The 27,287-nt window shown below is 35.7% G+C and overlaps 6 protein-coding genes and 1 non-coding gene across 8 annotated transcripts; 3 read left to right on the top strand and 4 right to left on the bottom strand.

Annotated features, from left to right (window-relative positions):
* Positions 1–1,783: 1,783 nt before the first annotated feature.
* LOC111441542 (epoxide hydrolase A-like) lies at positions 1,784–3,115 on the bottom strand. The gene is made up of 3 exons (XM_023078583.1): positions 2,612–3,115; positions 2,276–2,508; positions 1,784–2,177 (listed from the first exon to the last, which is right to left on the bottom strand). The coding sequence occupies exons 1-3, from the start codon at positions 3,074–3,076 to the stop codon at positions 1,931–1,933; spliced, it is 945 nt and encodes a 314-aa protein (XP_022934351.1). The 5' UTR covers positions 3,077–3,115; the 3' UTR covers positions 1,784–1,930.
* Positions 1,842–25,357, bottom strand: LOC111441541 (epoxide hydrolase A-like). Of its 2 annotated transcripts, XM_023078580.1 has the most exons (5): positions 25,353–25,357; positions 17,566–17,569; positions 8,335–8,837; positions 7,999–8,231; positions 7,415–7,900 (listed from the first exon to the last, which is right to left on the bottom strand). In XM_023078580.1, the coding sequence occupies exons 3-5, from the start codon at positions 8,797–8,799 to the stop codon at positions 7,654–7,656; spliced, it is 945 nt and encodes a 314-aa protein (XP_022934348.1). In that variant the 5' UTR covers positions 8,800–8,837; positions 17,566–17,569; positions 25,353–25,357; the 3' UTR covers positions 7,415–7,653. The 2 variants fall into 2 exon arrangements, with proteins under 2 accessions (XP_022934349.1, XP_022934348.1); XM_023078581.1 differs by lacking the exons at positions 17,566–17,569; positions 25,353–25,357 and adding an exon at positions 1,842–1,937 and having other exon boundaries at positions 7,661–7,900; positions 8,335–8,839.
* On the bottom strand, positions 11,770–11,856 carry TRNAY-GUA. The gene is given in 2 exon segments: positions 11,770–11,805; positions 11,820–11,856. It is a non-coding gene; the product is annotated as a tRNA-Tyr (tRNA).
* Positions 13,504–14,790, bottom strand: LOC111441540 (epoxide hydrolase A-like). The gene is made up of 3 exons (XM_023078579.1): positions 14,305–14,790; positions 13,948–14,183; positions 13,504–13,829 (listed from the first exon to the last, which is right to left on the bottom strand). The coding sequence occupies exons 1-3, from the start codon at positions 14,764–14,766 to the stop codon at positions 13,580–13,582; spliced, it is 948 nt and encodes a 315-aa protein (XP_022934347.1). The 5' UTR covers positions 14,767–14,790; the 3' UTR covers positions 13,504–13,579.
* On the top strand, positions 17,215–20,036 carry LOC111441539 (epoxide hydrolase A-like). Its single transcript, XM_023078578.1, has 3 exons — positions 17,215–17,806; positions 18,579–18,817; positions 19,691–20,036. Exons 1-3 carry the CDS (start codon positions 17,342–17,344, stop codon positions 19,935–19,937), a joined length of 951 nt encoding a protein of 316 aa, XP_022934346.1. The 5' UTR covers positions 17,215–17,341; the 3' UTR covers positions 19,938–20,036.
* LOC111441544 (pectinesterase inhibitor-like) lies at positions 21,318–21,901 on the top strand. The gene has a single exon (XM_023078585.1). The coding sequence runs from the start codon at positions 21,318–21,320 to the stop codon at positions 21,864–21,866; it is 549 nt and encodes a 182-aa protein (XP_022934353.1). The 3' UTR covers positions 21,867–21,901.
* On the top strand, positions 23,617–26,948 carry LOC111441537 (endoglucanase 17-like). Its single transcript, XM_023078576.1, has 8 exons — positions 23,617–23,881; positions 23,956–24,162; positions 24,236–24,436; positions 25,061–25,153; positions 25,250–25,411; positions 25,491–25,602; positions 26,240–26,403; positions 26,486–26,948. The coding sequence occupies exons 1-8, from the start codon at positions 23,639–23,641 to the stop codon at positions 26,816–26,818; spliced, it is 1,515 nt and encodes a 504-aa protein (XP_022934344.1). The 5' UTR covers positions 23,617–23,638; the 3' UTR covers positions 26,819–26,948.
* Positions 26,949–27,287: the final 339 nt, after the last annotated feature.

The raw sequence follows: 27,287 nt of genomic DNA, 5'->3' as shown, positions 1-27,287 counted from the left end.
ATTTAAGCTAAAGTCACTACTGTATACATGACGTAATCATTTTATGTGGAAATGATCATTTGAAACTTCATCATGAGATTTACGTGTTGAAAAACATCTTTAAGACAACATAGCGAAATACTAAATAAAATAAATAAACATTAAAAGTAAAAACATCCTATTCTAACATAAAGTCTAAAAATTTAAATACAACTATCATATGCATGTGTCATGGTCTCGACTTAAATAAACATTAAAAGTAACATCCTATTCTAACCTAAAGGGTAAGAAATTAAATACAACTATCTTATGCATGTATCATGCTCTTGACTTGTGATGTTGTCGTCAGCTGTAAACTATCCTCCACTATTAGGGTTAGATGCAAACACATACAATCATGAATGAAACCTATCATTTCAATCGGTATGCCTGAAGGCATATCCTACACTATTTGGGGTTAGATGCAAGCACTATTCTACACTATTGGGGATAGATGCAAGCACTATCCTACACTATTGGGATTAGATGCAAACATGTAGAGTACGGATCCACCAAACACTTTGCACAGTTCTTGGGCCCCTTACTTGGTCAATGATAGCTAGCATTCTCTAGTGCTATTGTCAGAGGTGTAGCATTACGATAAACATAATGATTATTTTTTTGACTCATAACGTATGTGTTTATACCATCGTAAAAGGGAGATTTCTCGATGCATGTAACATACAATGATTCATGAGATCCCAACATTTTCATTCATTAAATCATGTAAAACAACCCTTCAATTTTCCTTCATATCATATCATTTTACAACATAACTTCTAAGACATGTATTGGGGTTGAATATCGTATCATTCATATTATACATCGTCTTATGTCATTTCATGCACATAACATATCTTTTGACATATCATATTATATCATGCACGTATCAAATAATAAATCATGTCACAACATGTATTATATCGCCAAACGTGATACACCATAACATATATCGTATTATCAGCACATCACATCACAACACGTATCATAGTCGTATCATATCACAGACATATCATCATCATATCATTCTATAAATATATCATAGTCATATCACTTCACGAAGGTATATCATTTCATAAACGTATCATAGTCATATGTTTATATAAACATTTCACACATATCAAACATATGACACAGACACGAGATCGATGCTGCGAAGCTAGGTGGTGCTATTATGGTGGGGAAGGGTCGACTTCTGCTCCGAATGCTTTTTGTGGTAGAACCACATGACACATGTCATCATACAAACATCAATATCTAACCATGTCGATATCAAAGTAGAGTGTTTCCTTTCTTTTTTCTTTTTTTTTTCTTTTGTTCACAACCTTCCCTCTCTTTTCTCTTTTCTCTCTGTTCTTTTAAACTATTTAATTAATTTTGCTTTATTTATCATTTTTTTAATGCGGTTGTTACAATTAAAGTGAAGAACAGGTTGTTAGAAATGAAGTGAAGGTTGTTAGAAATAAAGTGAAGGGAGATTGGATGAAACAAAGTTTGATCAAGACAACACGTGAAACGTGTTCACTGCTTTCACACCTTTTTCCCATTCCTTCAATCATTTTAATACAGACTACAAATTGATTTAATTTTTCTTTTCCTTCAAATATTGGCGATAATAATAAATAAATAAATAAATTTATGATATAAAACAAATAAATAATTGAAGGTTTTTAATTTTTTTTTAAAATTAATTAATTTATTATATATAAATTTAAATTTTATGTCTACCGTTAAAAATTTAGAGAAAAATTAAATAGAATTAATGTTCAGAATTCGAAGAGTAACTTATAATTTAACTTATTTTAGTGATGAAATTGATAAGATAGAGAAACTGGATGTGAAAATGATATTGCTATGGCAGTGCTGCCATTGATAGGATAAGAAGCAGAGGAGTTGAGTATCCATCCAGAAATCAGAATTTGATGATGAAATCATAGATATGGGCGCTTATTTCATCTGCTTTTTCTTGGTTGATGAAGTGCGCTGCGCCTTCCATCACTACCACTTCTTCCAGAAGTGGTACGTCCTTCTTGAATCCGCCGCCGTGGATGTACTGCTTCGCGCCTGGCAAATGGTACACCATATCCACATCTCCCACTACGTATTTTGTAGGAACTTTGATCTTCGCTCCACTCCATGGCCCTGTAAGCTCCCAGGTTCTGCAATCATTAAGCAAAAACACAAGATCGGTTTCTTGGCCCTAGAAAAATAAGAAGAGAGAAATCTATTTCATCAAGCTAAATTTGTGAATCCACACTGCTCAATAGCACGATAGTAGTTGAATCCGCCGGTGAAGCCAGTTTTCGTGAATTTGGAGGCGAAGTAATCGATATCCTCCTCTGTTAACCACGAAGGTAAGGTTTCTGGAGTCTTCAGTGTTTTGAATCCATTAGGTATAATCGGAGGGCTTGGATCTCTAATCGTCAGGAATTTCTTCATCATTGTAGCCGTATCCACAGATCCAAAATCGGCTTCCGCTACTCCAGGTGTCTAAACCAAATCTCACAATTAGCGATTCATCAGTTAATCTAATGCGACAGATTCATTCAATTTCAGAAACCACAAAACACTGCGAACATAAAATCGATTTTACCTGAAATTTACAAATGTAAAAATCGTCGCCGAGGAATTGCCTGGTACGGCTGAGAGGCGAGATTGCCGGATTCCGAGGATTATAATGGACGCTCAAATTGACCAAAGCTTTGACTCGATCGGGCCTGAAGAGACAAAAGTACCAAGCCATCATCGCGCCCCAGTCGTGGCCTACCAAGAAAACTTGCTCGATTCCGAGATGATCGAGGAGGCCGATGAGGTCTCCGATGATGTGGAAAGGCGTATAGGAGGAGGGAGACGGCGGCACGTCGGAGTCGCCGAAGCCGCGGAGGTCGGGGGCTATGGCTCGGAAGCCCTTGGAGGCGAGAAAGAGGAGCTGATGGCGCCATGAGTACCAGAGCTCCGGGAAGCCGTGGAGGAATAAGACCGGCGGACCGGAGCCGATGGAAGCGACGTGCATGTTGATGCCATTGGTGGCGATGGTGGAGTGCTCGATTTTCTCCATTGATGGCTTTCGTTTTGTTGCTTCTCCACCGTGCTTCTCTCCGCCTCTCTGAATTCGGTATAAATAGACAGTTTCGGGGACATAGCCACGGCTTATCCCCCACTTTTTTTTTTTTTTAATTATAATTATAATTATTATAATAATAATTATTATTATTACTATTCTAAATATTTGTTTCATATCAGTAATTATATCGCTGTCAGGCAAATATAAACAAATATTTTATATAAATTTATTACTCTTTCCATTTGTATTTATTGTTCTTTCTCTATATTTTATAATTTATTTGATATTATAAATAAAGAACATTCCTCGAGGTGATATTGACAAATATAATATTCTAAAAAAAACCAAAAACAAAAATGAAAGAAGGAATAAAAATATGTCCTTTTTAAGCTTACTTACTCTTTTTGTTATTTGGACTTAACGTAAAATATGGAATCAAAATCTTAATTATATTATACAAAAAGCAAAGAAATATAAATATATATATATATATATACACACACATATAACACTGACTTGAGAAACATTCCCTTATTCCAATTAATGAAAGGGTTGTTTTTCATCTTATTTGACATTTCTACCTGAAATAGAGATTTTGATTAGAATTGAAATTCAGATTTAACACCTATGTATTCCGGCATTTCCTTTTATCTCATACGACATGGTCACGTTATTTAATCATTAATTTTAAGAGTAAAAAATATCCCCACATAATTTACTAGCATGCATCCTAGGAAAACTCGTGTAAGACACCCAACATAAAATTACTCATAAAACATCCTTAAATTTGAATTTTCTATGATCGAGCCACCGAAAAACAATATGTACTTTGTTGGTAAAAGTATTAAATTTCATTTCCTTCAAGTCTTTTCAAGTCATTCTCTCTTCAGGATCGCTCTTTTCAGACGTAATCTCAATTCATTTATGTACCTCTCTTTAGACGTCATAAGTTTAAAATGAAATAAGATAAAGAACAAAAGAATTAAACAAGTTAAAGTAAGAATCATGAATCACGGTAATAATTAACCATTATTACGATAAATTGAAAAGTATAATCAAGAATTAGAGAATAAAACTTTCAATAATTTAAAAGCATCTTAAAGAACACTCAAAATCCAACTTGAGATCTTGCACGTTTTTTTATCTTTTTAAAGATATCAACTTTGAAACTAAAGAAAAATTCCCAAAAATTTTACCAATTTTTAAACAAAATATGTGCCCTTTAATGCAAAAAGGAAGTAGGGTATGGATAGCCCGTTAGTGAACACGACCCGCTTTAGAGCTACCACTGATGAAGGGGAAGTGTCGAGATTGGTTCAAACCCCTAACCCACCATGAACGACAAGTATAAAGTATAAGTTATCGTAACTTTTTCTAAATATTTAAAATTTATTGAATTGTTAACTTAAAGCATCTTTATTATTTTAAATCATTGGTTTTTTTTTTTAAAGGAAGATGTAAGTTATTTATATTTAATCTCCTTTTTCACTTTATTAACCATTATTTTTTAAAATACCCAAGTTGCCCTTCATCCAACCAAATAAATTATTAATATTTATCTAATTTGAATTCCATAATTGGTTATAAATTAAGATAAAGACAAAAACTTTAAATTAGTTAATGAAAATAATTAAATCATTTCAGATTCCCACTCAAACGTGATAAATAGGTTTTTTAAATATAAAGAAATATCTTTCACACTCGCACATTAATTATTAAAAAAAATATAATTAAAAAATACAAAAAAAAAAGGTATAAAAATACAAGGAAGTTAATTATTAAATATAAAAGTTTTGGTACCCCTTGCTTTCCTAAGACTTGTAGTAGAGGATAACATGGACGACCTAATAGCATAAATAATAATAATAAGAATAAGAATAAGAATAATAATAATAAGGTTAACTGACTCGGGAAGAGATCGTTTGTTTGAAAATTTTATTTAATATAAATTAAATATAATTGTGTTTGGTGTTGCACGAGAATATTATACTTTTGACGAAAGATGTTGCACATGATTTGCAAACGACAAACTAAAAATAAATATTGAAAACCAGCGAGAGTTGAAAAATCAAGAGACAAATTTATCTCGACCCCTGTAATATTGCAGCTCGTACATGTTCTTGCCTTAACCATACTGCTTAATATTAATTTAAAAAGGAAGAATGTTGCATGAATGACTATAAACTCTTGTAGATTCTTAATTCTTAATTTGTCTGCATTTCATATGTGTTGGTTAAAATTGTTTTGTGGTCCTATTTCTGTAATAATCTAAAATAATAAAAAAATATATATGTAATGCATTGTCGTGTCGGGATGCAAGCTTGACGTTAGAGGAACGATTGTGGAAACTCTCGACGACTGAAACTCAAGAGTTAAGTGGTTTTAGGCGTTTATATGAAAGTAAAGAAAACCCACGAATCGAAGATTTAAATTTCGATAACTTGATGTATGTTGAATAATAGGTTGTGGTATAAAGATTGTGATAACAATGGGAAAATCTACACATTTGTAGAAGGAATTAGGATCAAATTTGGATTAACAGGCGAGGCGTATGCAGCACACGCAAGCGTGTGAGGAAGGCCGACTGGAGTGTGCGATTGGGCGAATCCCAAGCGCATGAGGCAAGAAACATTGGCACGTGCAACTTCTGTTTGGTTCCTGTTTGACTCCTCTTGACCTATCCTATAAAGTTTGACCTATACTTATCTTGAAAATGGTTAAATACAGTGTAATCGGGAGAAATTGTGTTAGATTATCGTTTTAAGTTGTACATAATAAGGAAATTGTGTTGATTATATGATTAAAAGCTTAAAATAGTAATAAGTGCATTGATGATATGATTATTTATTTGTACCGAGTGATTGCTTGCCTAAGATGATGTAAGCATGTTGTATATGTTAATAGAAAGTTTTCGCGAAATTCCTGACCGACGCGCTGTGTGCTAAGTTAGGAACAATGAGGATTTCTAATCGTTGGTTTATATGATATTACAAGGAATAATGAGGATTCCTAGCCCTTGGTTTATATGATATTACAGGATGCCATAAAAATTAGTAAATGACCGTATTTGACCGAGAGCGAGTTTTACATACGAGTCCAAAAATTTTAAATAAGCAGAATCAGTAACATAAGCTAGAAACAACTAAAATACTTTTTAATGAACAAATGGTCCAAACAAAAAATCAAGGGTGAATAAAACTTAAAAATAGTTTGAGAGATAAGTAATAAAACTTGCCTGGCAAGTTTATGGAATAAATTAATTACTTATCAAAATTATTTTATTTTTCTTTCTAGATAAAAAAGATGCAACCGAAGACAAAATAGGTGGGCTAAAGACTACTAGGAATCTTTTTCTAAGTCTGTTTTATGTGCTAGGAATTGTAAAAAGTACATGGTTTTATGGTGACGGTTGTAAATAATGTAATGTTGTGTTTTATGGTCAAGTCTTTAAAACAAATTATTTGTCTCATTAGTAACTCCTAAGATTCGAGCGGTCAATGAGTGCGTGTTACAACTTTATCCTTGATGTCATATTCCTAAGTCAGAAGCTCTCTTAGACTATCATCTAAGTTCAACTAGAATCACGCATGCGTAACGTAGAGTTTCGGTTCGATAACTTCATAGTTCCTCATACTTCATTCTTATCCGGGCTCTCATCGCTTCATTATGTCTTAAGGTTCAACTCTTCAAAAATTATTTTCTCCTAAGATATGTGTTTTGGAGTTCTAAGATATCTTTAATTAGTTATTCAATAGTCTCTTTCATTAGGGGACTACATTTTCTTTTCTCTATCTAATTTACATGGAACAAAATGACGGAGCTTGTGGTTAAGAGATTTGACATGTGTGAAACAAAGCCACCACGTGTTGTGAAACCTCATATGGCCTTGCTTTGTCGTATTATTAATCGAAGTTGACAGCATCGACATCCCCTCAACAACGCTTATACACCGTGTAATCTCTCAATAATATTCGTGTTTTTTTTTTTTAATTTAACTAAAATATTCATAAATTATTGAAGTGGATTTATCATAACATTGTTAGACGAACACAACTCTCCACAATGGTATGATATTGTCAAACTTTGAGCATAAGCTCTCATGGTTTTACTTTGGGTTTCTCAAAAAGCCTCGTACCAATGGAGAGTATTTTTTTTTGTTTATAAATCCATGATCATTCCCTCGATTAGCCGATATGGGACTTTCATCATCCGACCATTAAGGAATTTAAAATCAAGGGTTAAGGGTGTGTTTAGATGCATATCACCAACACTATAGTACCCAAATGATGCAACAAAACAATCCAACCACCAAAACCCAATAATGGAGGATTAATTAACTTAATTTCATTCATTAACTCACTAACAAAAATTAAACTCTAAATTCATATAATATAATATATATTTCCCACTTGGTGTTGTCTATTCTATTGTTGTCACCAGCTCATCTTGCCTCTCATTTCAACCAACTTAACATAACAATCACATGAAAACATACCTAATAAGAAAGTTGCAGAGCTGCCATGGAAAGGATAAGCAGAGTAAAGCAGAGGAGTTGAGTATCCATCCAGAAATTAGAATTTGTTGATGAAATCATAGATGTGGGCGCTTATTTCATCTGATTTTTCTTGGTTGATGAAGTGTGCTGCGCCTTCCATCACTACCACTTCTTCCAGAAGTGGTACGTCCTTCTTGAATCTGCCGCCGTGAATGTACTGCTTCGCACCTGGAGAATTGTACACCATATCCAGATCCCCCACTACGAATTTCGCAGGAACTTTGATCTGTGCTCCAGTCCATGGCCCTGTCATCTCCCAGGTTCTGCAATCAATCAGCAAAAACACAATATCGGTTTCTTGGCCCTAGAAAAATAAGAACAGAGAAATCTATTTCATCAAGCTAAATTTGTAAATTCACACAGGTCAAAGGCACGATAGTAGTTGAGTCCGCCGGTGAAGCCAGTTTTCTCGAATTTGGAGGCGAAGTAATCGATATCCTCCTCCGTTAACCACGGCGGTAAGGATTCTGGAGTCTTCAGTGTTTTGAATCCATTAGGTATAATCGGAGGGCGTGGATCTCTAATCGTCAGGAATTTCTTCATCATCGTAGCCGTATCCACAGATCCAAAATCGGCTTCCGCCACTCCAGGTTTCTAAACCAAATCTCACAATTAGCGATTCATCAGTTAACCTAATGCGACCGATTCATTCAATTTCAGAAACCACAAAACACTGCGAACATTCAATCGCTTTTACCTGAAATTTACAAATGTAAAAATCGTCGCCGAGTAATTTCCGGATAAGGCTGAGAGTTGAGATTGCCGGATTCCGAGGAGTATAATGGACACTCAAATTGACCAAAGCTTTGACTCGATCGGGCCTAAAAAGGCAAAAGTACCAAGCCATCATCGCGCCCCAATCGTGGCCAACCAAGAAAACTTGATCGATTCCGAGATGATCGAGGAGGCCGATGAGGTCTCCAATGATGTGGAAAGGCGTATAGGAGGAGGGAGACGGCGGCACGTCGGAGTCGCCGAAGCCGCGGAGATCGGGGGCTATGGCTCGGAAGCCCTTGGAGGCGAGAAAGAGGAGCTGGTGGCGCCATGAGTACCAGAGCTCAGGGAAGCCGTGGAGGAATAAGACCGGCGGACCGGAGCCGATGGAAGCGACGTGCATGTTGATGCCATTGGTGGCGATGGTGGAGTGCTCGATTTCCTCCATGGATGGCTTTCGTTTTGTTACTTCTCCACCGTGTACTTCTCTCTGTCTCTCTGCATTCGGTTTAAATAGAAAGCTTCGGGGACATAGCCACGGCTTATCCGCATTTTTTTTTTATTATTATTATTTATTTTTCTTTTCTAATTTAAATTTCCGAGGTGTGAATTTTATCTTATTTGGGTGTAACGACGAAACTATATTTTCAAAACCATTTTACATTCCTACTCAAATGTGATAAATAGGATCGTTAAATATAAAGAATTTTCTTTCACACTTACGCCTTCATCACCTAATAATTAAATCATTAAGCGAGTATTTATAGCACATTATAATATAATTAAGAAATATATTGGCTCTATAATTATTAAATACTTGCAACTGAGCTGAGTCGCTCTTGAAAAAGACTGGACCATATACCACCACCAAGAAAAGACTGGACCATATACCACCACCAAAAAAAGACTGGACCATATGCCACCATCAACTCACGTGAAACTTTAAAACTATGCCTAATTTGAAATTATTAACACGTGCATGCATTAATTATGAATTAGTTTTAAACATTACAAATTCGTACAAAAAACGTTGGACAAAGATGGGACCATATGCCACCACCAACTAACGTGAAACTTTAAAACTATGCCTAATTTAAAATAATTAAGACTGCATGCATTAATTATGAATTAGTTTTAAACCTTACAAATTCATATAAAAGACATAGGGCATATAAAAGACATAGGGCATGATGAGCAAAAGACAGCTAAAAATAGACATTGAAAACTAGTAAGAGTCCAAAAACCAAGATATAAATTTATCTCGACCTTTATAACACTGTCTCTCGCACACATCCTCGCCTCGACCATGCCGTTTAATATTCATTTAAAAAGGAATAATGTAGCATGAATGAGAATAAACTACTTAGCTTGCTTGTAGATTCTTAGTTCGTGTGTCCTGTTTTATACTTTGATGTCACATCACTAAGTCATATGCTCTCTTAGACCATCCGCTAGGTTCAACTAGAATCACCCAAGCTCAATTTAGGGTTTCGGTTCAATAGCTTCATAGTTCCTCATCCTTCATTCTTATTAGGGCTTTCGTCCGCTTCATTAGGTCTTAGGGTGCGACTCTTCAGAGCTTACTATCTCGTGAGGTATGTCGTAGAGTTCTAAGGTGTTCTGATTAGTTATTCTATAGTCTCTTTCTACAGCAATAAACGTTAAGCCAACACACTTGTATCACGTAACTGAAAAGGGCACGCCGTTACGTCCATTGCAGCTGTTGCAGCGGCCATGAAAACGAAAACGAGCTTGCAGTGAAGCAAAGAGGGAGGAAGATTCAGAACTTGTTGATGAACTCATAAATGAGGGAGCTAATTTCATCTGCTCTTTCTTGGTTGATGAAGTGAGCTGCTCCTTGTATCACCACCACTTCTTCCAGAAACGGCACGTCTTCCTTGAACCTTCCCCCATGTATATACTCCTTCGCACCTGGAAGATGGTACACCAAATCAAGATCCCCCACTATGAATTTTGTTGGGACTTTGATCTGTGATCCACTCCATGGCGCCGTCAGTTCCCATGATCTGTACCCACAAAATACATGTACCAAATTCTAAGAAGCTACAGATCTTGGAAACAGCATAGGTTTTGGGGGTTCAGTTCATATTACTCTTACAAAATTATAAAATATAAAGTATATATATTTTAATTTCATCATTTTGATTTTGTGCCTCGTCATCTGGTTGCTTAATAAATTAAAATTGTAATAAATTAGTGGAGATGGTTGACTAATCACTGGGTGGCAGATTACGGCACGGCTCGCATCATTGACCATTGGCGTTAGATTAAATGTATAATAACAATAATAATAATAATAATAAATCTCCCTTTCACGTTATGCATCACAAATGTTCAATTATTGCATATAACTCAAAAATAGTCGGGAGAGAGAAAATGACGAAAGAGAGTGCAATGAAGAGAGAAGGATGGTTAATGATAAAGCTGAGTAATTTAATTGGATTAAATACATGTCAAATCAAGAGTTAGATTTCAAATGTAAATGAATGCAGAATCTAATAATGGAGAGAAAAATAACCCTTTTCTAGCTAAATGCATGTACCTCAATTATTCATTAATAAATTTATATTATATTAAATTACAAAATATTTTATCTCCTTATAAATAAATTAAAAAAATATATAGTTATGAATTATTGATAAGATAATACTTAAAATATCAAATATAATTACATACTTCTAGCGGAGTAGGGTTTACGAAAGATGTCGTGAATACTACATAAGATATAAATTAGGTTTCATACAAGTTGTAAAGATGAAGTTGAGGATCTTTCTTCAGAATACCATATAAGATAAGGGTTGATTTTCGGTTTAATGGCAGTAAGGTTTATGGGTTATGAGAATCTTGTTGGCTAGAACTATGAGAAGGTTTGTTTGAACAACTAAGAATATGTAGAGAATTGAGAGCTAAAGTGGCGGAGAGAGTCGAGAAATTAACGGCAGTCAGAATCGGAGGGTCTCTGTTGCCGGTGCTACCACTACTGCCACACAGCCGATGTCACCATCGTCGTTTCTGTTGGATGAAAGTCTCACATCTGCTAATTTAGGAATGATCATGCGTTTATAACAAAGGAACGTTATTTCTATTGGTTTGAGGTTTTTTGGGAAGTCCAAACCAAAGCCACGAGAGTTTATGCTCAAAATTGACAACATCATATTGTGGAGAGTCGTGTTCGACTTACGATTTCACTTTGACGGAAACCACCATGTTGCGACGGGGTTAGGAGTTTTTTTAGATTTTTTTGAGTTATTCTGTTTCATTTAGTTTCCTATAAACTGTTTATAGAAAGACGTATGAACAAAATAAAAATGAGAATCCGACCTGCCGGATTCGAACCAGCGACCTAAGGACTATAAACTGTTTATAGAAAGACGTATGAACAAAATAAAAATGAGAATCCGACCTGCCGGATTCGAACCAGCGACCTAAGGATTAACCTGCGATCAACTACAGTCCTCCGCTCTACCAACTGAGCTAAGGTCGGATGTTGTTGTAAAGCGTTAAATATAATTATTTCAACTTTTAATTAAAAAAAAAAAAAAAGACTCAGAAGTTTAAACGAAAAATCCACTAATGTTCCTCCGTTGAGTTTAATTAACTTCGTACGTATATTATTATTATTATTTTTCCCAAGTTATTACATTTATTATTTTAAGGTAATTCTAATTCTGGTAAAAATATTATTAAAATTCTAATTCCGGTATTATTAACGTGCAGTAATAAATTAAAATTTTAATAAACTAGTGGAAGATGACAACACGTGCCGGATTGACCATCAGCGTTACATTAAATGTATTTGAATAATAATATAAAAAAAGACAAATCTCCATTTCACGTTTTGCATCACAAATGTTCAATTATTGTATGTAAGTCAAAAATAATGAATATCTCAATTAAAATGAAAAACTCAAATTACCTTCTTTTTAATAACACATTAATGTTATAATTAATTTGTACAAACAATTATTTTAAAATATTTTATTTTAAAATTTTCTATGCAGTTAAATATTGATTATGAACGACGAAACTCTTACGCTACGACTTGTGACAAGCTCACTACAGGAAGCTACCTAGCAAACTTTACAATAGTCCCCACAGGGTATAGTCATGGGCCAATTTAGTTATTCGAAATTGAGTCAGTTTCAAAATTAGACGTTAGTTGGTAAATCCCTAATTGTCCCCATATAACTGCATACATCATAAACACATGAAATAGAGACACAACATAGCGATTTAGTAAACATGCATGATAACATTCAACATGTATCATCTCAATTCATTTTATACTCAAACATTTATAATAAACTTCTTATAACATGTTTTGTATCATACTAAAGGTATGCTCTCAATGTATGTCAAATCATAGCTCAACAATTCATTTCTCGACAAATGTGCATCGTAACGTTTAACATGCTCTTACATATATCAAACGAACTCATTTTAGGCTCAAATTTCTATGACATGCTTCTTATATCATACTTTCATGCATATTACAAGCATAGCTAAATCCAAGGTTCTAAGGTGCCATTTGCTTGGATTGTACGACACTTTTTGCTCGGATTCGAGTCTTTCAAAAAAAATTAAATTCCATCAAACTCCTTAAATATGCCTTAAATTAAGTCGAGAGAATAAAATGAGTGAAAATGACTCGAAAATAGACTCAAGAAGAGAAAAGTCAAAATATTCTTTTTTTTTTTTCTTTTCTCCTTCCCTCCCTCCCTCTTTCCTTTTCTTCTTCTTCTTATCTTTTCTTACTTCTTTATTTTTCAAGAATATATATTTTTTCACGTGGTGGGACCACTCTTTTCTACGGGCTTCTTCACAGATCTAATAGATCTAGTTAAACAGAATCTATAGAGATAAGAACAGTGACATTTGATTGAGTTTCAAAAGAGATATGAGCTGACGATGTTTTTAAAAAATGCACAAAACGTTACCATGATTGACACTCTCGATGTATTGAGTAATAAATATCATTTATTTTTCCTTTAGTCTACTAAGTACTAGGGATACAATTTAGTGACCTGGAATGAATGAATGAAAATGAAAGAATTATTTAGTTTAATTAATTAATCATTTGAAATATATAATATATATGAAATGAAAATATATTTATTGTATTTGAAAGTGCAGGAGTGAGAAATTTAGACAACCAGTGTCTAAAATCCTTATTATTTGATACACACACACATAGAAGAGGAATAAGATCAACAGAATTTGTTGAAGAAGCTATGGATGTGGGAGTTGATTTCAGAAGGCCTTTCTTGGTTCAGGAAATGAGAGGTGTCCTTCATTACAACCACTTCTTCCAAACCAGGCACGTCCCTCTTGAACCCGCCGCCATGGATGTACTCCTGAGCTCCTGGAAAATAGTACGTCAGATCCAGATCCCCCACTATGAACTTCACTGGCACATGTATTTGCGCCCCCGCCCATGCCCCCGTCACCTCCCAAGTCCTGCACCTCAAACATAGCATAAGCTCTCCTGACTTTGTATCACTGAAGATAGTATTTGTACGACTACTTTTCTCAATAATTCTCAGAAAAATTCTCAATAAGTGATGATGGTTATTACCGGTCAAAAGCCCGATAGTAATTGAGGCCGCCGGTGAACCCGGATTCGGTGAACTTTTCGGCGTAAAACTCGATGTCTTGAGGTGTGAGCCACGGTGCTAGCGGCGGCGGTGGAACCCCTTCGAATTTGACTTCACCAGGTAAGTACGGAGCTCGTGGGTCACGATTTGACAATATGTTCTTGAAAAAGTCTCGTATATCTACTGATGCAAACGCTTCCTCCGCCTTTCCGGGTTCCTGTTCAATTATGACATCGACTAATTAAAGGGTTGATTATGGATTTAAGAAATAATATTTATTAGTATGAGTTACTATTAAAGTGGACAATATGATACTATTGTGGACTCACGGAAGTTACCTGAAATCGGACCATGTAGAATTGGTTCCCAAGAGCAGCTTTGAAGCCTTGAATAAAGGGCGTTGGGGTTCTAGGAAAATACTGGACGCTCAAAATCACGGCGGACTTGATCCGATCCGGTCTAAACAAGCAGAAATACCAAGCGATTAAGGCGCCCCAATCATGGCCCACCAAAAACACCTTCTCAATCCCCATTTCGTCCAGCATCCCCACCAGGTCCCCCACGATGTGCAGGGCGGTGTACTTGTCGGAGGACGGCGGCGCGTCGGAGTCGCCGTAGCCGCGGAGGTCCGGGGCGATGGCTCGATACCCGGTGGACGAGAGGAAATCGATCTGGTGGCGCCATGAGTACCAGAGCTCCGGGAAGCCGTGGAGGAGGAGAACTGGCTGCCCGGCTCCGGCGACGGCGACGTGCAGTTTAATGCCGTTGGTTTTAACGGTGATGTGGTGGATGGAGTCCATTGGATTGGATGTGGTGTGGGATGTGGTTTGGGTGGTCGGTTTATATAGACCGGGCTTGGTTTGTCGGTTGTGATATGTGGAGAAACGAAATCATTTCATTTATTGAAAACGTCCTGTTAATTAAAATTTTAATTTGAATCAATTAATTATACGTGAAATTATTTTAATAATGTGACTTAATAAAAATAAAATATTTATACCATTTTAAATTTACTTACTAATGTTCACGTGCATGTCCTTATCCATTAACAAGACACGTTTTTTTTGGCTCTCTTCGCTTAGTATGAATGTCCTCATTCATTTATACAACACATTATCTCTTTGGTCTTTGCTTCATCATTTTGGTGTTATATATAGATTTTTTATTTTAATTTTTCGGTTCATTAGAATTTTTTTTAATATAATATATATTCTACCGACATTATTTCAAGATTACTTTCATAGATTAAGACGGATTCTTAACATGTTTTGTTCTCACTCATATATATTTTACGAAAATTTTCAACAGATCACCAAATATAAAATTACTCTAGCTAAAACACGTTTAACTATAGAATTCTTATGATTGAACCATCGAAAAGGAATATGCACTTTGTTAGTATAGATACTAACTTTTAGTTCTTTTAAACGTTTCTAGGGGTGTACATTCAACCCAACAACCCAGACCAACCCAACCCGAATTATAAGGGTTGAGTTGGGTTGGGTTAGATTAGCATTTAGGGTAGGGTTGGGTTCATTTTTCTGAACCCGAATTAAATCGGTTCAGTTTCGAGTTTGTGGAGCAAAACCCTCAAGTTCGACTCGAGCCAAATAAAAATATATTAAGATTTTTTCAGTATTAATGGATTTGCCAGAGCTAACTGATCTAGTGAGACTCACGCCCGAGTTTGACGCTAGAAAATTACATGTTTTTTTTATTATTTTGTTTAATTTATTTTATATTATTTTGAAATTTTGTTATTTTATTATTTTTAATTACTTTGTTTAGTTTTTTTATATATATTTATACGTGTTTCTTTAATTTCTTTTATATTATTTTTAAATAACTATTCATGTAATTTATACTATTTTTAAATATATTGTTTATTATATAATACCTACAATTAAATTATTTTTAAATAACTATTCAAATATTTTATACTATTTTTAAATATATTGTTGTATTACAAACCATTATTTAGTTTAAGAATATACTTTAGGATAGTTTTATTAATTATGATTTATACATACAAACAAAGGTCTATAGTGTTCAATGTTATTAAATTATCTATTTATTACAATATTATTATTATATCTCAATTTATATATTCTTTTTTCTAATAATTTAAAATCTTAAGTAAGTATATTTTAATTAAAATAATATATTACAATTTTATTTATATTTATTTATTTTTTCTTTTTGAATAATTATAGATTGATTTGAGTTTGTTGGTGAACTTTTAATATATTTTACAACCAACCTCAACTTTTGGTTGGGTAAAAAAAATCTCTCAATCTAATCCAACTCTATTTCTGAGTGAAAGTTATTTCCTATCTTCCATAGTGGTTTTTTATTAACACAAAAGACATAAATTCCTTTTTAATTCGGGTGTCACAATATATTTAAAAGAATTGAAAGTTATTTTCTATGGTCGTTTTTTATTAACACAAAGACATAAATTCTTAATTTGAAAAAATAGATTTAAGAATCAGTAAAATAAAATTAACATACTTAAAAATTACTCAAATATATGAATATCTTCAAAATAATAAAATAATAAATAAACAATAAACAAAATAATAGAATGATAGAATATTCAAGAGATATCAATGCCAAACGACTACTCCAACCAACACATAAATATGGAAATTATCTAGTTAATAATAATATTTCTGGTTTGGGTCAACCAAAAAATCACAATATAATGTTCAAAATATTTTTATTAGGTTAAAAAATATCTATAAAATTTTAAAAATAGCATTAACACTCTTTACCCTTACAAAAAAAATTTAATTTTTTTTATTGTCTATCGACATTTCATAGATTATCTCCAAACTTTTTAATCTTATATGACTATTTTTTAAACGTAGTATTTACGATAAGGATTAAAAAAAAACGTTGAAAATAATTTTGAACTTTTTTTTTTTTTTAATTAAGAGTATTTTTTAAACACTTTTAAAAGTTAAAATGATATTTGTGGTTTAGGGTTTAGGGTTTTGAACAAAAATAAAAATTAAGTCTCATTTTTTCTTAAAATATATCCTTCAACTCTCGTATATTATTTATTTATTTATTTTAGAAATTTAAAAATACTAAAAGTACTTTTACCGTTAACAACGGAATCATTAAACTAAAATTTAAATGCAGTTTTTTAGATAAATTTTAAATAACAATAAAATAAAATAAACAATCTGGCGATGAACTAATCGAAAACCAAAATTTAATAATGTTGACTTGAGAAGGAAGAAGGAGAAGCACGTGATTCACGAGGCCGTTCTTTCTCCGGCGAAAATGATCTTAATACATTCAACGCCGATCTATAAATAGTTGTCGGAAAGAAATTGATTGAACAGAGAACCAGAGAGAGCAACTGCCATGGATGCGATTGAACACACCACCATCAACACCAATGGCATCAAAATGCACATTGCCTCCATAGGCACAGGCCCCGTCGTTCTTCTTCTCCACGGCTTTCCCGAGCTCTGGTACTCATGGCGCCACCAGCTTCTCTACCTTTCTTCCGTCGGATATCGAGCCATTGCGCCGGACCTCCGCGGCTATGGCGATACCGACTCTCCGGAATCGCATACTTCCTACACTGCGCTCCATATTGTCGGCGATTTGGTTGGGGCTTTGGATGAGCTTGGGATTGAGAAGGTGTTTCTTGTAGGGCACGATTGGGGGGCGATCATCGCGTGGTACTTTTGCCTGTTTAGACCTGATAGAATCAAGGCCTTGGTGAATCTGAGTGTTCAGTTCTTCCCTAGAAATCCGGAAATTTCTTTCATCGAACGATTCAGAGCTGTGTATGGTGATGATTTCTATATGTGCAGGTTTCAGGTGAATCTCAACTTTGATTGACTTCTAAGAAGAGATTTAATTGGTTTTATTCCTGGCTGATTTTGGTCCTGATTTCGATTAATCTCTGTGTTCATCTTAGTTGCTTGTAGTTGGATATATAGTGTAATCAATTTGTTTTCTACTATTGATGCTCATAGCTGTAGGGTTTTAGTGTTCTGGTGTAGATTTGATCTGTACACTCACTCACATACACAATCGAAACCCTAGTTATGTGAAATCACTGTACTGTTGAAGAATCAAACCTTAAAATATTGCTTTTCTTAACATGTTCAAAAGTTCTATACAGCTTTTTGACTGTTTCATCTTTGACAAAATTAATTTCAGATCTACAAGCTGTTAAATCTTACTAATCTTTTCTTCTCTTCTGCAAGTGATTGCAAACTTTCCTGAAACAGAGTTGTGGAGAAGTTGTAGTTGACAGTCGAGTACCATTGGAACATTCCTTTTGACCTTTTTGTGATTCTCTCTTGATTCATTAAGTTGCAGATTAGAGAGAGTCCCATCTGAATTTTGATTCATCATCTGTTTGATTCATCAAATTTTGAGAGCCATATCGAACTTTGATATCAAAATAAAGTCTGTTCTACTGATTGACCATGTTTTATTAACTAATAGAGCAATTTCTGATATCATTTTTGTTGGAAACATGGGGATGGCTCATGCAAGCAGGAGAGATACAAATGAATTGATTGTGGTTCTATAGTACATTCATGGCATCTAGGACAACTAAGTGTAGATTGATTTGTAACAGGTTCCAGGGGAGGCAGAAGCAGATTTTTTCTGCATCGACACAGCTCAACTCTTCAAGGTAACACTATCTAATAGAAGTACTCATGCTCCATGCTTGCCTAAAGAGTACGGATTTCGCGCGATCCCGCCGCCTGAAAGCCTTCCATCTTGGTTGACAGAAGAGGATATCAACCATTATGCTTCCAAATTTAAGGAGACGGGCTTCACTGGAGCATTGAACTACTATCGCGCTTTTGACCTGTAAGCCATGTTTATTTACATCCCAAGTTCTCTGTTAATACCATTCCAATCCTACACTCTTCTCTGTGTTCTAAGTTCAACAATGGTTTTGTGTTTCGACATTAAATGCATGTTCTGTTTAATTCTGATGCATTTTCAGGGCAAGAAACTGTTGATTTGTGCAACGATTTACACAACATTATATTTCTACTTAACCTAAAGTTGTATATGTACATATACATGTATATGTATACGTATACCGTATACGTATATTATGTTTATATATATATGCTTTATTCATTGTGAGATCCCACATCAGTTGAAGAGAAGAACGAAGCATTCTCCATAAGAGTGTGGAAACTTCTCACTAGTAGACATGTTTTGAAAATCTTGAAGGAAAGTCGGAAAGAAAAAGCCCAAAGATGACAATAGCTCTGTAGGCTAGGTTGTTACAAATGGTATTAGAGTCAGACATCGAGTGATGTGCCAGCGAGGAGACTGAGCCTCGAAGTAAGTAGACACTAAACAATGTGCCAGCAAGGACACTGGGTTTGGAGAGGGGTGGATTAGGGGTCCCACATCGATTGGAGAGGGGAAAAGGTGTCAGCAAGTATGCTGGCCCCGAATGAGGTGCTTGTGAGATCCCATATTTGGTTGGAGAAGAAACAGAACATTCTTTATAACCGTGTGAAAACCTCTCACTACGAGGGGCGTTTTAAAAACTTTGAGGGAAAGCCCAAAAAGAACAATATCTACCGGTGGTAAGCTTGAGCGGTTACAATTTGTGTTTATTTTCCTCGCTTAGAAATGAAATACATATTGTTAGCTATAGAAGGCAGCTGATAACGTTGATGGTTGATTATGATATGTGAGTTGAATTGATGTTTATTGCAGAACCTGGGAGCTGACAGGGCCATGGACGGGAGCACAGATTCAGGTGCCCGTGAAATTCATCGTTGGAGATTTGGACATAACATATCATTTTGAAGGAGCCAAGGAATATATCCATAATGGGGGATTCAAAAGGGACGTGCCATTGCTGGAGGAAGTTGTTATTGTAGAAGATGCTGGTCACTTCGTCCACGAAGAAAGGCCTCATGAAATCAATACTCACATTCATGACTTCTTCAACAAATTTTGACCTCCATTTGCATTGGTGTATTGTTTCACCTGTTTATCATCTTTCTTTCAAAATTGCCAAAATTATATGCCCATCTTTTAATCTTATTTCAAAGTCGAATACCCATCAAATTTTCAACATCTAGAAAATTCTCGATTTCTGTCTTGTCGTGTTCCTTTTTATTTTCTCGCAATTTCTCATTTCTCATTTGTTTCCTCTCTTCTTAAATATCAAAATGATTGGTATGATATTGATATTGTCCACGTTGAGCACAAGTGTTCATACAATTCTTTCTTCAATATTTGAGGATTTTATTGACATGATTAAGTTTATGGCATAACTATGTTACCATGGCTTTCCTTTAAATTTCTGAAAATGTCTCATACTAATCAAGATAATATTCCTCACTTATAAATCCATGATCTTCCACTAAATTAACCAATTTGGGATTCATTTCCAATAATCCTCAATAGTTTTACCCTTAGTTTGACTTTGACCGATTTTTTTAAAAATTATATTCTTACACCTATTCCGAGCATATTTTCCTTCTTATCGACTAGAGTCTCGGTCCCCTAGCTCGGTCTACAATAAAATCTCATGACCTAATTATCATGCATATACTTGAATCGAATAGTTTATACCTGTTGGATGATGAAAGTCCCACCTCGGCTAATTTAGGAAATGATCATGAGTTTAAAAGTGAGGAATACTAATTCGATTGGTATGAAGCCTTTTGGGGAGGCCCAAAGCAAAGTCATGGGTGCTTATACTCAAAGTGGACAATATCATACCATTGTGGAGAGTCATGTTCGTCTAACAATACCCACACATGAATATAATAAATTTCAACACCTAAATAGATAATTTGTTTTAATTAAGGTGTTTCTTTCCGAGATAAGTTTAAAGAAATGAGTTATTTCAACACTCAAATAGATAAATAATTTATGTCCAAGAAAAAAGAATAAATCTTTTTTTAAATTTAAAGATATTTATGTTATTTTTTAAAATTGGTATCTTTCAAACATGCTATTAATTATCCAAAACTTAGATTTTTATTTAGATAAATAGAAAGTTTAAAGATATTTTTATTAATTTAATTTAATTATAATTTAAAAAACGGATCATCCTAATTAATAGGAAGGAAAGAAAAAAAAAACTAAATATTCTAAAATTGGGTTAAGAAACAAAATGCAAGCAAAATAAGCGGAAGAATCGGGCATCCTCCTATTTTTAATTTTTAACCTCCAAAAAAAAGCTTTATTTATTAACAATTTTCCAAGAGCTTCCCTCAACGCCATCCCTCCAAAAAAAATAAAAAAATAATAATAAATAAATAAATAAAATAAAAAAATAAACGAAAAAACAAATAAATTAAAAAAAAAACAAAAAACCGCAGTAGCCATGAAATTCGTCTCAGCCATTGTGGTAGTTCTCTGCCTGTGCATGGCGGCAAAGCGCCACGACGCCACCCGCCCCGTCGAGGAAGGGATGGCCCTAATCGAGGAAATGTGTAGCCAAACCAAACACAAGGAGCTGTGCGTGGACTCCCTGACCTCGGACCCCAACAGCTACCCGGCGGACAAGACGGGGCTAGCCCTGGTGGCCCTCCGCTTCGCCTCCTCCAACGCCTCGGACATCTCGGAGAGCATCAAGGTGATGTTCAATGACTCGACCCTGTCCAAGCCGATGGTGCAGGAGGCTCTCCTGGACTGCCTCGACGAGTACCTAGACGCGTCCCAACAGCTGGACGACTCCATCGCGGCGCTGACGGTGAAGGCGTATGGGGACCTGGAGAAATGGGTGAATATAGCCATCACGGATGTGCGCACGTGTGGCACCGAGTTGGGCAGCGAGCGCCCACCACTGCTGACGGAGAGGAATGAAGTGTTTATTAAGCTGTGTGAAATTGCGCTGACCATTTCCAAGATTGCCCAGGGTGAAGGGAACTAATTATAATTATTATTATTATTATTCTTATTCTTATTATTATTCTATTTCTTTTGTATGGAGGACCCAAATCGCTGGCTTAGAGGGAGATGTTTATATGTTTCATCAAAACTTTAAATAAGCTTTTGAAACATAAAAAACCTGTTTTGTGGGTAATTGCCATCTCATGTTCTTTTGCCTTTTGGGTCTTTTTCTTATAAAAATCTATATGTTTCATCAAATTCAACATTTCAATTTATACCTTATGCTTAAATGAAAACAATGAAATAATGAAAATAACGAGCTTAATTCTAATTGTTTTGTTTATTCTAAGTAAATCATGGGGCGATTCGTCCTATTCATATATTTACGACTAAGAAACATTGAGTTCTCTCTCGGGTAGGGAATGCCGTGAAAGGAGGAGGAAAGACTGGAATGCCAATAAGCGTCTAATAGTACCCCATTTTAGAACGTCCCATGTCAATCTTTAAAACGAACTATGTAATGTAATTTATCTAATGGGTTATACCCATATCAACAAAATTGGTATGACATTAGTGAAAAAGTTCTATGTAATGTAATTTATTTAGTGAAAAAGTTCTATGTAATGTAATTTATCTAATGGGTTGTACCCATATCAACAAAATTGGTATGACATTAGTGAAAAAGTTGTATATCCATCAAAATGGTGATCTGGGTTGTAGCGTAATCTAATTTAGAAGGGGCAGGAATGTGACTCAAATTTGGAAGAAATCTACCTTATTACTTGCGACTCGACTTGGAATGGTTTTTTTTTGTTTTTGTTTTTGTTTTGTTTTTGTGTGTGTGTGTCAGCTTTTGATCTGTGTTTTACAGAGAAGCATGCAAGGTAGAGAAGAAGAAAACATGGAAATGCAGATGCTTCTGCATGTGGTGGGAGAGAGTAACCATTATTTGATGCACATGGAAATGGAAGCCCCCTCCCCCCTTTCTAACAAAAACATCCACTTTTTCTCACCACATTTCATCTTTGAATTCAAACCCATCATCCTTTTCTTTGTCCTCTATATAATTCCCGACCTCTCTACGATCTTGTTCGTTCCTCGAATCTTGTTTTTCCGTTTTTTGTTTTTTAAAATTAAATTGTTTAAGTAGATAAGATAAGATACAAATCGTCCCTACTACACTTAAACTAATCTTAAGTTCATCTAAAAGATTGGCCGTGTCTGCCTCAGGGGACACGTTCCTCTCACTCTCAAGGGGACACGTTCCTCTCACTCTCAAGGTCTGGCCTTTGAGTCTATAGACTACCTCTCCCTACCGCTTCTCTATAAGATCAACTAAGTCTTTTTGGATCTCACATCAGAAACAATTCTCTTGATGTTGAATTGACAAGTCCAAAATATACATCAGTGGTCTTTAATACTTGAAGTTGCTAAATAAATCGAAACTCGATCCGAATAGTTCTATGTCGGATATATATGAATAGATATCGAAGATGGGTTGAGCTACAATGTGTTGGATATGTCATACAAAAAAAGGATGGGAAAATTTTGGTAATGTTGGAGTGATTTTATGGGCATCACCCAACCATTTTGTGACTTAGTCTATGAACTCAAAGATCTTCAATATCATCCACACCTCTTAGTTTATTCAATTTTTTTAAAAAAATTACATCTTTTTGTTGTTAATGCACTGGCATAAACATGAACTTCATGATCACTCTTAACTGACCCAAAAGATAAACGTTTTTCTTTGTACCTTTTTGCTCTATAAATACTTCTTCATAGCTACCATCATCTGCACCTCAACCAAACATGCCTCATTCTCCTCTCTCATTCAAACTTATTACCTTTTTTTACCTTCTTCTCACCCTTTCGGGTGCCTCTCTCGCCACGGTCGGCCACCATCGTCGCCCTCGTTTTAGCCCTCATAACTATAGAGACGCGCTTGCCAAATCTATCCTCTTCTTCCAAGGCCAGAGGTCCGGGAAGCTCCCTCCAAGCCAGAAGATGGCTTGGAGGAAAGACTCCGGTTTATTTGATGGCTCAACAATGAACGTAAGTCGAATCATTTGATCTAATATCATGTTAAATTATCGTAAAATCTAAGCGGATATTTACGACGATAACAGGTTGATTTGGTTGGTGGGTACTATGATGCTGGGGATAATGTGAAGTTTGGGTTTCCTATGGCTTTTAGTACCACCATGCTTTCTTGGAGTGTGGTTGAGTTTGGTGGGGTTATGAGAGATGAACTCAATAATGCTAAAGAAGCTATTCGTTGGGCCACTGACTATCTCCTCAAAGCCACTGCTCTTCCGGACACTGTTTTTGTTCAGGTCGGTGTGGAATAATATCATATTATTGTGGAGATATGAACGAGGTTAGTTTTGATTTCGGGTCATTTTGCAGGTGGGGGATGCTAACAAGGACCATGTTTGTTGGGAGAGGCCAGAAGACATGGACACACCAAGAACAGTGTTGAAAATAGACAGGAACTCCCCTGGTTCTGAAGTGGCAGCTGAAACTGCAGCTGCTCTTGCTTCTGCTTCATTAGTGTTCAGAAGATCCGATCCCTCCTACTCCAAGCTGTTAATTAAAAGGGCCATAAGGGTAAAGAAAACCAACAATTTTGATCCCACGTGGTGGTTTCCAAGTCCACGCGTTTTAAAAATTTGCTGGGAAGTGAGAGAAAACCCAAAAAGGATAATATCGGCTAGTGGTCGGCTGGGCTTTCCAAATGATATCAGAATCAGACACGGGGCGATGTGCTAGCGAGGAGATTGAGTCTTGAAGGGGGTAGACATTAGGCGGTGTGTCGCTAGGCCTGAAGGGGGTGGATTGTGAGATCCCACATCCGTTTGAGAGGAAAGGGAAAGCCCAAAGAGAATAATATCTGCTAGGAGTGAGCTGGACTGTTACGAATGGTATCAGAGTCAAACACATGACGATGTGCCAGCGAGGAGATTGAGCCCCGAAGGGGGTAGACACTAGGAGGTGTGGCAGCAAGGACGCTGTCTCTGAATGGAGGGGATTGTGAGATCCCATGTCGGTTGGAAAGAGAAACGAAGCATTCTTTATAAAGGTGTGGAAACCTCTTCCTCGTAGACGTGTTTTGAAAATCTTGAGAAGAAGCCCGAAAGGGAAAGCCCAAAGAGAACAATATCTACTAGTGGTGGGCTTGAGCCGTTACAAGAACCGTACTAAACGGCCTTAATTGGTGTTTGATTTGAATAGGTGTTCGAGTTTGGTGATAAGTACAGAGGATCCTACAGCAATGGACTCAAGGATTTCGTCTGCCCTTTCTACTGCTCTTTCTCTGGTTATCAAGTAAATTATCACCATGGAGCTGAAATTTTTGATGAAGAATTGAGAATGAAGGAAGAAGATTAGATGATTATCTGTTTGTTTGTTTGAGAATGGCAGGATGAGCTGCTGTGGGGCGCTGCTTGGCTACACAGAGCTACAAAGAATGGTAGCTACTTGAATTACATTCAAGAGAATGGGCAGATTCTTGGAGGTGGAGAACTTGATAACACTTTTGGTTGGGATAATAAGCATGTTGGAGCAAGAATTCTTCTTTCCAAGGTTCTTGCATTAAATAGGTCATCCAACTTTAAATCTCTGTCGATATTTTTAAACGTAACCAATTTTGTTCCTTTTTCAGGCTTTCTTAATCCAAAATGTGAAGTCTCTTCGGGATTATAAAGGACATTCTGATAATTTTATATGTTCTCTTGTACCGGGCGCTCCTTTCTCCTCTGCTCGATACACCCCAGGTCTCTCTTCGTTTTATTTTATTTTAATTTATGTATTTTTCTAATATTTAAATTCAGTTCGATCTCATATTGGTTGGAGAGGAGAAACAAAATATTTTTCATAAGTGTGTAGAAACCTCTCTTTAATACGTAACGGGCCAAAATAGACAATATCTACTAGCAGTGAGTTTGGGGCGTTGCAGATGGTATTGGAGCTAGTCATCGAACGATGTGAAGCACTGGTCAAAGTAGGGCTACAAATCTTGAGGGGAAGCCAGGAAGGGAAAGACCAAATATGACAATATCTACCTGCGGTGAGTTTGGGCTATTACAAATAGTATAGAGCCAAACATCAGGCCGTGTGCCAGCAAAGACGCTGACCCCTAAGGGATGGATTGTAAGATCTCACGTTGGTTGGAGAGGGAAACAAAACATTTCTCGTAAGGGTATAAAAACCTCTCCCAAGTAGACGCATTTAAAAATCATGAGCTGACTGTGATACATAATGAGCTAAAACGAACAATATCTATTAACTATGAGCTTGTTTATGAAAGGGTTCGAGTTAGTTGATCTATGATTTATGTTTCGTCTTTCATTTTTTTCAAAAAATACGGGTTTTGTTCGATTGAGTAATAGAGTGGAATGAATACGAATGTAGGAGGTCTTTTATATAAAATGGGTGATAGCAACATGCAGTATGTGACCTCAACCTCATTTCTACTCTTAACCTATGCCAAGTACCTAACCTCTGCTCACACAACCGCCCACTGCGCCGGCCGCACCATCACTCCCAATGCTCTACGAGCCATTGCCCAGAAACAGGTTCCTATTCTTCAATTATTTTCTTTTAATTTTTAATTTTACTTTTTCAAAATTTTAAATAATTTTTGGGTTCTGCTTGTAGATCGATTACCTGCTGGGAGAGAATCCATTGAAGATGTCATACATGGTCGGATATGGCGGCCGCTACCCGCGGAGAATCCACCACAGAGGCTCGTCGCTGCCGTCGATTGCAGAGCATCCAGCCAAGATCGACTGCTCCTCCGGCTTCTCCGCCATGGATTCCGATTCCCCCAACCCTAACGTGCTCGTCGGCGCGGTGGTCGGAGGGCCAGATCAGAACGACGGATTCCCAGATGAGCGATCGGATTACGAGCAATCCGAACCGTCCACTTACATTAATGCCCCGCTGGTCGGTTCTTTAGCCTATTTTGCGCACTCCTTTGGGCAGCTCTAGGCCTCTGCTTTTGCTGGGAAATGTTCACAATCATAATGCTACCAAAACCCTAAACTAACGGTTTAAATCCGAATATAACCGTAATAACTACTACTTTATATGGTTAATTTTTTTTTTTTAATTTTCCGAATTAACTAAGGTGTGCGCGTATTTATAATATTTTTTTAGAATTTAAGTAAAATTCCAAACTTACCCCTACATTTAATTTCTAAAAAAATAAATGAAACTAAAATTCAAAATCTCTCCATCCTTCTAAAATTTTAAAAATATATATTAATTATGAACTTTTATAACATAAATTTTGGTTTTAACATAGTTAATTGATCATCAAAGGATCTGATTAGATATTTGAAGTATAACTCATGTTTTAAAGACGAATACGGCTTACAATTCACGTCGTGATTTTGCTTAAAATAAAAAAAAGTATTAAAAATTGGTTAAACCTTAAAAAAGGTTTGGTTAAGTAGTC

Source organism: Cucurbita moschata, unplaced genomic scaffold (genome assembly GCF_002738365.1).
Source record: "Cucurbita moschata cultivar Rifu unplaced genomic scaffold, Cmos_1.0 Cmo_Scf00004, whole genome shotgun sequence".
NCBI classification, from domain to species: domain Eukaryota; kingdom Viridiplantae; phylum Streptophyta; class Magnoliopsida; order Cucurbitales; family Cucurbitaceae; genus Cucurbita; species Cucurbita moschata.
This window is presented reverse-complemented; position numbering and strand designations above follow the sequence as displayed.